Raw genomic sequence first — 9,661 nt, 5'->3', positions numbered from 1 at the left:
CGCTTACTGCCTTTACTGAATTGTGGAATCTGTAAAGAACCCTTAGAGGTCATGGAGTCCAGTCTTCTCACCAAGTAGGAAGCCCTTCTATAGCACTGATGACTAAGGTCCCCTAGGCTCTCCTGAACTCCTCAGGTGCATAGGGCCCTTTCTGTTAGTGGACACTAATTGTTGCAAGTTTCTTCTGTGTGTAGCGAACAGTCTTTCACCTTGTATCTAGGTCCTAGTTCTGCCTTTTAGAAGAAACAGTCTCCCTTTTTCAAAATAATCCAGTACTGAGTCCCTTTTAATCCAAGTTCCCATAGTACATCTTTTCAGAAACACTTTTTTGCATAAAACATTAGATTGTCAACTCCCTATGGGTGGGCTTTGAAATGGTGATCACTTGGTGCCTTGTGTAGGGCCACACACACAGACACACACACACACACACAACAGGTGCTCCATTGAATACTGGGTCCCTGGAGCCTGAGATGAGCGGCGGGGGGCACACAGGAGGAGGAGCCCTTGCTTGGGTTTCATGGCTCTCACCAGGGATCTCCATTGTGTTGTGGTGGGGAGCTTTTCTTTATACTGTGGGGAATAAGGACTAAGGACTTGGAGTATCCTCTTTAAAAAAAAAAATTATTTTTGGCCGTGCTGCTGCTTTGCTGCTGTGTGCAGGCCTTCTCTTGTGGTGTGTGGGCTTCTCATTGCAGTGACCTCTTGTTGCAGAGCATGGGCTCTCGGGTGCCTGGGCTTCATTGCTCTGTGGCATCTGGGATCTTCCTGGACCAGCCAACGGACCACCAGCAGAGTCCCAGGGTATCGTCTTAGTGACAGTTCCTAACGTGAGCCCTGTTGTGTTTTCCACTTGTGTTAGGTGCTTATCATGATCTTATTTGATTCTCACAATTCTAGGATGTAGGCAGTAGGTACTGTTTTTATCCCTGTTTTATAGATGAGGAACCTGAGACCCTAGAGAGGTTAATTAAATGGCAAACCAGGATTTTAGTCTAGAGCCCTCACCTTGAGGTACTAAGATATATTGCCACCTCCTTGAAAGCAGCCAGTAACAAGATCACACAAAGCCTTCCCCGGCCTGCAGCTTATAACCTTCCTTGGCACATGTCACACTGAAATTTTACTTTTCTCTCATTTGCAGAGCATGTCTCCTGCCCCTTAGTGAGGCTGGAACAGCCCTTTCGGGGTGGATGGTCTTTGTCCTTCTATGTAGTACACGCTAGGTGTTCAGTGTTCAATGAGTTCATGGAACAAAATCTTGAAGTTGGGTGAGCTACCATGATTATCTCATCTGTAAGAATATCTGGAGTGAAAGTCGCTCAGTCTTGTCTGACTTTTTGCGACCCCGTGGAATATACAGTATATACAAAATATATAAAAATACACTCAGAGGAAAAAAGTAGGAAAGGACTATATGCACCTCCTTCACGTTTCGTGGCTCAGTCAAGATGGTAGATGACAAGCTGGTTCTGCCTCCATTATTTCCTAAATTTTTAAAATGTTGAACTGGTTTCAAATTTAAAAGACATGAAACTGAAGTGGAAGTGAAACTCGCTCAGTCCTCTCTGACTCTTTTCGACTCCATGGACCCCATTCTCCAGGCAAGAATACTGAAGTGGGTAGCCCTTCCCTTCTCCAGGGCACCTTCCCAACCCAGGAATCGAACTGGGGTCTCCTGCATTGCAGGTGGATTCTTTACCAACTGAGCCATCAGGGAAGCCCTAAGAATATCTAAACGTTTTAAAATATTTGTGGGAATTAGGCAAAAAAAAAAAAAAATTTTTGGTACCAAAAAAGGACTAAAGCAAGATGCACTTTATGGCCCACAGTGGGTCATTTGGCTGTGCCAATTTTACCTAGCATCTTAACAAATGTGCAATGCAACGAAACTTAAAGTTGAGATTTCCCTTGTGGAGGGGTGTGAACCAGCACTTTGGAAAACTGAAAGCGTCAACGTTCACTTCTGGAACGTGCCGTCAGTTCTTTGGTCGCTTTACTTCCCTTTAGAACCTGGCCTCTGATGTCATCTTAGGTTTGCGATGGATGTTTCTGATTTTCCTAGCTGTCTCAGGTGGAGAAGGTCTGTACATTTGTCTGTGTGATTCTGAACCTGGGACCTGCAAGGAGGAACCAGGGGTGGCAGAGACAGCTTGATGTTGTGGATTCTCAGCAGTGGAGCTGTAATCAGGAGAGGAGACCCTGGGAGCTGGTCAAGTGTAGGGCATTCACTGGGCTCCCCTGGGGGTCTAGCGGCTGAGATTCCGTGCTTCCACTGCAGGCAGGGCGGGGCAAGGTGAGGGAGCGGGGGGAGCGGGCATGGGTCGGGGAAGTTCCACATGCCTCGAGGTGTGGCCAAGAAGAGAAGAATCTATCTGCATTTCCACCTTAATAAGGTGACTGATGCAAAGAGCTGACTCATTGGAAAAGACCCCAATGCTGGGAAGGATTGAGGGCAGGAGAAGAGGGCAACAGAGGATGAGATGGTTGGATGGCATCACCGACTCACTGGACATGAATTTGAGCAAACTCCAGGAGACAGTGAAGGACAGGGAAGCCTGAAGTGCTCAGTCCATGGGGTGGCAAAGACTTGGACACGACTTAGCAACTGAATGACAACAAAAGGTGATTTGGGTCCACATCACAGTTTGGGAAAGCCTGGGCCAGAGGACCGTGGCCTGCTGGCGGGGAGGTGGTGCTGTGGAACGAGCACTTGGTGGCCTGAGGTGGTCTGCTGAGACCAGTGGATGCTCTGAGTGGCTCCCGGAGTCCTCACCGTCTCCTTGTTGAGCTGATTCAGTCATTCTTTGGTGTGGGCAAAATTGCAGATTTTAAGTTCCTTTGCTGTTGAAAGTGTTAGTCGCTCAGTCGCGTTTGTCTCTTGCGACCTCATGGACTATAGCCCGCCAGGCTCCTCTGTCAATGGAATTCTCCAGGTAAGAAGACTGGAGTGGGTTGCCATTCCCTTCTCCAGGGGATCTTGCTGACCCAGGGATCGAACCCGAGTTTCTTGCTGTAGCAGGCTGATTCTTCACCACTAGCACCACTTGGGAAGCAGGTGGTGTTCCTTGTTGTTCAGTTGCTCAGTCATGTCTGACTCTGTGCGACCCCATGGACTGCAGCACACCAGGCTTCCCTGTCTTCCACTATCTCCTGGAGTTTACTCAAACTCATTGAGTCAGTGATGCCATCCAACTGTCTCATCCCCTGTCACCCCCTTCTCCTGCCCACAAACTTTCCCAGCATCAAGGTCTTTTCCAGTGAGTTGGCTCTTCTCATCAGGTGGCCAGTTTTGGAGCTTCAGCTTTAGTCCACCAATGAATATTCAGGTTGATTTCCTTTAGGACTGATTGTTTTCATCACCATAAGCTCCTTATTCAAGGCTAATTTTGTATTATGTTAAATCACTTGGTTTTGTTCTCAAGACTTCCTGATTGCTTTGGCATAATTGCGAGGAGGTGGAATTTCTAGCCAAGTGCACACGCATCCCCAAGTAGGAGCAAATCCACTCGACACAGGAGAGCGCCGAGGTTTTAATGAAGGGGTTAAATCCAGTCCTGAAGCACTTTTGTGGGCACTGATTGCTCAGGCTCATGCGTCACCACTTGAATGTGAGGGGAGAGGGGGTACAGGCTTTAGATAGGCATATATACAAAAAAAAAAAACAAACACACACACAGCTGCAGGTTGAGCTGAAAATATCCCCCTCAGTCTGCAGAGAAGAGACTCAAGTCCACAAAGCACTGGTTTCAGGGGCTGCCAAGCAGGATGAGCAGCTCCAGAGCTGGAGAGAAGTACCAGCCAGCCTGCAAGATGCTGCCCCTCTGCTTGCTGCTGCCGCTGCTGCTGCTGCCCTCTGGGGCCACCACTGCCCTCTCCCCAGAGGGCGGCCTCGCCGGCCACGAGAGCGGGGTGAGTAGTCTGACTCGGCTGCGTGCTCACCCTCTTGTGAGCTGTCCCTTCCCTTGGCAAATCTGGCCACCCTGTGGATCCCCCTCTTCTCTGTGGCTGAGTGTGTGTACAGGACAGACTGCAGGGCTGGGCTTTGCCGTGTGCCCCTCAGCTGCCCTGTGCTGTGATGTCCACATGGACCATTGACTCACCATCTTCAGTCATTAGGAAACTTGTTAGAAAACGCTGACACTAAAGGGAGCTTCTTCAGGCTAGCGATCTCCATCTGCCAGTCTTTGAAACACAAAGCCATCACACTGGTCTATTGCAGTGCAGTTGGTCTACTGCTGCTGCCACTGCGGTGTTAGTCACACTTACTTGTAGAATCTTAATTTATACATACAGCGCAGGTTCTCACTGGCTTAGATTAATTGACATCATTACATTTTCCATTGTGAGAAGTTGTAACTTTATGAGGTGATTTACTTCTCTTTTTTTTTCATTTTGAAAAACTTCCAAGAAAGAGTACATAAAGTTGACCATTAAAAATGGATTTTTCTCTGAAATTAGCAGCTGAGTTCCAGAAAAGCCATTCATCATCAGATTACTCCTTAAAGCTTTCTAAGGAGTCTGAAAGGCCAGAATATAATGTCTCAATCTGATCTGTCTTAAAAAGCAATTTGTGGACAGCCAGGAGTAAGACCAGAGATGGAGACATGGGAAATCAAGCGAAAGAAGCCTCATCTAACTTGGGGGGCTTCTTATCTGCCAGTCACTTGTCAGGGAAAAGGAGACATCTCCCAACCTCTTATAATTAAAAAGATTAGGGGCAAAACAAATAGATTTTTTTCCTTGAATATATTCGAGTTTTTCTTTTCTCTGATTAGAGCAATTCTCTTGAGGTGTTCTCTTAACTCTGCATGCATGCTAAGTCATTTCAGTCGTGTCCCTTAACTTTCTCATCCTTTAAATGGAAATATGGCTTGTTGTTCTGGAGCATCATTTTTTTTTAAAGGAAAGAATTATATATCTTAATGCTGGCTGAATCAGATGATTTATTTGTCTTTCCTTTGTCCTCTGCTTCTTTTTAAAAGCACATGCAGGAAGTGGCAGAAATAAAGACAAACAGCCTGTTGACTTTCCTTGCGTGGTGGTACGAGTGGGCCTCCCAGGCCAGGGCAGTGCCCTTTGTAGGAGGGGAAGCCAGGGAGGTGTCCAAACGGCAGGAAGGCGCACCCCTCCATCAGTCCACGCGCCAAGATAAAACGCCCTGCAAGAATTTCTTCTGGAAGACCTTCTCCTCCTGCAAGTAAAACTCCACCCATAACTACTCATGCAAAGAAGTGTAACCATGGATCTGAATAAAATGTATTAATAAGCAGCTGTGATATTTCTTCTTTGTGCGGTTGTCTTCTCTTTATCATGTAATTTGAAAAGTAGTTTTTATGTAAACTTTAAAAATGCCAACTACTAGATGTCTTTAGTAATTTGGAACCCAAAGAGAGTATTTTATTTTTATTTTTTTACTGAAGTAGAGTTGACTTACAATGTTGTGCCAATCTCTGCTGTATAGCAAAGTGACTCATGTATATATACATACGTATATATACGTATATACATTTTAAAAATATTCTTTTCCATTATGACTTATCCCAGGAAACTAGATATAATTCCCTGTACTATGGAGGAGAACCTTGTTTATTTATTCTAAATGTAATGGTTCCATCTACCAACCCCGAACTCCCAGTCCATCTCCCTCCCTCCCCCATCCCCTTGGCAACCTCAGGTCTGATCAAAGAAGAGAGTTTTTGATAAAGATTTTTGTGGTTTTTGCCATTATTGTCAATGCAGCTGTGGGGCTTTCCTTCCACATTCATTGTGCTTAGAAGTTGTTCTGTCCTCGTCTTCCTTGCTTTGATTTATAATAGGTAAAAGCTACATATTTAAGTGTTCAGAATAACATTTCAGTTTACTTTGATATAAACTGTCTAATGTAAAAAATATTTCCCTCATATTAAAAGCAATTTTTAAACACTGTTCTCAAAGAGCAAAATGATTATTCCTCCTATTTTGGCTAAAAGTAATTTAAAAACAAATATCATGCTATAATTAAACAGACAACACCATGATGACATGCCTATAAAAGTTCCATTTGAACCTGCTGTTGTAAAATACCCATACTAATTATAATCAGTAGGTTAATATTGCTGTTACAATTGTTATGGATGAGAGCTTCAGGTTTATTTCAAACCAAATAGAGTGAGCGGTGCTACTTCCCAGCCTGTAGCTTGATTGCCTTAACTTCTAATACAACGACCTCCAGGAAATTCCCTGGTGGTCCAATGGTTAGGACTCTGCCCTTTCACTGCCGAGGGTCTGGGTTCAATCCTTGGTCGGGGAAGCAAGATCCTACAAGCCAGACCTCAAGGTCAAAGAAAACAGAAAAACAAACAAACTCTGGGACCTACAGAGTTGCAGGGTCTGGACTTGGTCTGAGACAGAGGCATATGTATTGAAATCTATTATGTATATAAATGTTTTATTTTCCCATTCCTCAATAATTTCCCACAGAAGTAAGTGGATGATGGTGAAAGGAGGGGGAGATTCCTTTCTCATTTCTCTTTCTGTGATATAACACAGAGCAACTGTCGAGCCTCACATGGACCAGGATCTGGGTCTGCTCAGATGGAGGTAGGAGTAAACACATGCTCAGGTTCAAACCCTAATCAAATTTTAATCCTCCCCATTAGCCCCGGAATCTTTCCTTGATTACACACCTTGTTTACGGCTCTTGAATCCTAGATGCTAAAGAAAACTTCCAGCACGTGGTTTTTTTGGATGTTAAACTTTAAAGCTTAGAGATTCCTACCAGGAGTTAAGGAAAGCTTCTGATGGTCAGGATTAGTATCAGGAAGACTGGCAAAGGCTGGCTGGAAGGCATTGCAAGGATGTTTTCTTCTCTGGACACCAGGGGAACAGACTCACAAAGTATGACTGCTGACCGTTCCTTTCTGTCTTCCACAGAGCTGAGCTCATATTCGTAATTACTAGCTGAGTGAAGTATAATGTGATGGAAGAGTCTTAATAGCATCCTCATTTTCAAACACAGCAGTTTTCAGGGACCTGTAAGTGGGTCAGCGCACTGGTGGAAGATGCCTGCCTGAAAGGCCAGCTGACCTTCAGGATTTAAGGTTCTTCTAGAAGAAGAGAATGCTTACTGTCTTTCAGTTTTGCTTAGAGCCATACGTATACATTCCTTAGGACTGGGGATTTTAACTTTTTGAAAAAATAAACGTTATCTTTGGCTGCACTGGGTCCTTGTTGCTGTGTGTGAGCTTACTTTAGTTGTGGCGAGTGAGAGCTACTCTTCATTGTGGTGTCAGGCTTCTCATTGCAGTGGTGTCACCAAGACAGCACTGGTGCCCAGGCTCTAGGGTGGGTGGGCACAGGAGTTGTGGTGCATGGGCTTAGCTGCCCCATGGCATGTGGGGTCTTCCCAGACCAGGGGTCGAACCTGTGTCCCCTGTACTGGCAGGAGGGTTCTTAACCACTGGAGCACTGGCAAAGTCCAGAGATTTTAACTTTTAACTAAGTAATATCTGAAGGAATTGAGGCTACATTAATGGCACCTCCAGGAAATCCATCAAGTTTAAGCCCACCTTAGTTCAGGGGCCTTAGAAAAATGTAAACTGGCATCAACTGCATGTTAGACTAGATTAACATGCTCATCATTAGTAAACTAGGGTAATTTCCTACCATCAGGTTTTTGGTCGACTCTAGTCCTACCTGGTTTAATTCCTGGGTTGGAAAGATCCACTGGAGAAGGGATAGCCTACCCACTCCAGTATTTTTGGGCTTCCCTTGTGGCTCAGCTGGTAAAGAATCTGCCTGCAATACGGGAGCCCTGGGTTCGATCCCTGGGTTGGGAAGATCCCCTCCAGAAGGGAAAGGTTACCCACTTCAGTATTCTGGCCTGGAGAATTCCATGGACCGTATAGTCCATGGCATCGCAGAGTCGGACACGACTGAGCGACTTTCATTCATTTGCATTTGTGTAGTTCAGTATAGTCAAATGTGCAGATCTAGGACATTTGTTTCCAGTATTTGTCACCAGAGTAGATCCTTAACTGCTAAGGAGGAACTGATGTGACATAAGCATTCAACCGAAGTCCTTTCATAGTATTCGAATGTCAGGGCTGACAGCAAACCATTTCAGTGGAAACTCAGGCCTGTGAGCTCATGGGGGATACATACTCCTTGACCTGACAGTGCCTGCTGAAGGGATTACCCACATCTTAATAACAGCAGCTTCTTCAATAGAGACAGGGATTTGATCTTGAAGAAATCAGAAAAGGATATGTCATTCAGCTGTTAAAAAGAAGGAAGTTTCTATTTCTAGACTAGAATGAATGAGGCAAAGACACTGGGCAACGCTTTTTCTAGCTTCTCATAACTTTAATAAAAATTAACACTAATTTATCCTTTTTGTCTATAATTAAATAGTTAAGTGATAAAAGATACATGTTCTGTTCTTACTAAAATAATTGTAAGTTGGGGCTTCCCTGCTGGTCAACTGGCTAAGACTCCACGCTCTCAATGCAGGGGGCCTGGGTTTGATCCCTGGTCAGGGAACTAGATCCCTCATGCTGCAGCTAAGAGTTTGCGTGCCACGGCTAAAAGATCCTGTGTGCCACAACTAAGACCTGGCACAGCCAGATAAATAATGAATAAACTATTTTAAAAAATAACTGTAAGCTGGAGAAAAGCTAGAATTTTCATGCTGATAGTTCCTGTAACATGGTGTTAGAGAATACTGAAGAAAATCTCATAGCTCTGCAGTAACCTGTTGGTTACTTCCTTGTATTGATAATTGTGGAAGTGCTGTCTGACTTAGTTTGACCAAACAGCCAACATTAAGGATGTGCAATCTGAAAATTCAGTGCATTTCCTGGGGAGGAGGGGATCTGTTCCCTTTACTGGGGGCTTCCTGACAGGGCAGAGGACCTCACCTGTCAGCTGTGTAGCAGATTCAGGCAGTGAGTATTTGGAGTAGATAATTTCCAAGGTCCTTAAAAACCTCAAGTAATATAAGACGCAGCCAAAATAACTTAAGGCAAAATACAACAAAATAGGAAAAGAAATGCTGAAGGCAAAAAAAAAAAAAAGATAATAAAAGTTAATTAGGAAATTTAAAAATCTGGTGAGTAAAGGCACATTAATAATTCTTGTAATTAATGTATTTTTTAACAGACTACTATTTTTTTTTTATTCTTTTCTTTATGGAAAATGAAAAATCCATTAGTTTTTTTTCCTTTTGCTTTTACCCAGAAATTAAAGGTTGGTAAGTGGTAATTAGCACGGCTCTTGTCAAAGCCAATTGCCTAATGGGGACCGACATTTGACTTGAGTCGAAAGAATGGAATATGGCTAATGTAGAGTTCATTAGTCCCAGCTGCTTTCTTTGACAGTCTTTCTTCCTAACATCGGCTGTGCCCTGCTCCCTCTCTCTCTCCTATTTTTAGACTATTGCTCTGCTGCTCCGTTCTATTCTAGAAGGCCTGGAGGCACAGTGGTGCAGGGGAGGTAAGGGGTACTTAGGGCAAAATAACTTTTGACTCTACATTTGGTCTAGGGTTTGCAAAGGTCTCTGTTCGCACCCGCCTCTCTCTGGCCCTGGGGAGATGAAAGGGAACCATTCCTTCTATATCGCTGTGCTGGTACTGTGCTCTTCCTCCTACTTGTTGCTCAGTCCCTCAGTCATGTCTGACTC

At 44.4% G+C, this 9,661-nt stretch overlaps 1 protein-coding gene across 1 annotated transcript; it reads left to right on the top strand.

Annotated features, from left to right (window-relative positions):
- The first annotated feature begins 2,447 nt into the window (after window positions 1–2,447).
- On the top strand, window positions 2,448–5,272 carry CORT (cortistatin). The gene is made up of 2 exons (XM_019976577.2): window positions 2,448–3,912; window positions 4,986–5,272. The coding sequence occupies exons 1-2, from the start codon at window positions 3,769–3,771 to the stop codon at window positions 5,202–5,204; spliced, it is 363 nt and encodes a 120-aa protein (XP_019832136.1). The 5' UTR covers window positions 2,448–3,768; the 3' UTR covers window positions 5,205–5,272.
- The last annotated feature ends 4,389 nt before the right edge of the window (window positions 5,273–9,661 follow it).

The sequence above is a fragment of the Bos indicus genome, chromosome 16 (assembly GCF_029378745.1).
Source record: "Bos indicus isolate NIAB-ARS_2022 breed Sahiwal x Tharparkar chromosome 16, NIAB-ARS_B.indTharparkar_mat_pri_1.0, whole genome shotgun sequence".
NCBI lineage: Eukaryota > Metazoa > Chordata > Mammalia > Artiodactyla > Bovidae > Bos > Bos indicus.
Note: the sequence above shows the minus strand (reverse complement) of the source record. Positions and strands in the feature narration are given on the sequence as shown.

Excerpts from the sequence above, each read along its gene's own strand:
- CORT (XM_019976577.2), top strand. The coding sequence starts at position 3,769 with ATGAGCAGCTCCAGAGCTGGAGAGAAGTACCAGCCAGCCTGCAAGATG. Across the intron at positions 3,913-4,985 it reads TCGCCGGCCACGAGAGCGGG|CACATGCAGGAAGTGGCAGA; the intron begins GTGAGTAGTCTG and ends TCTTTTTAAAAG.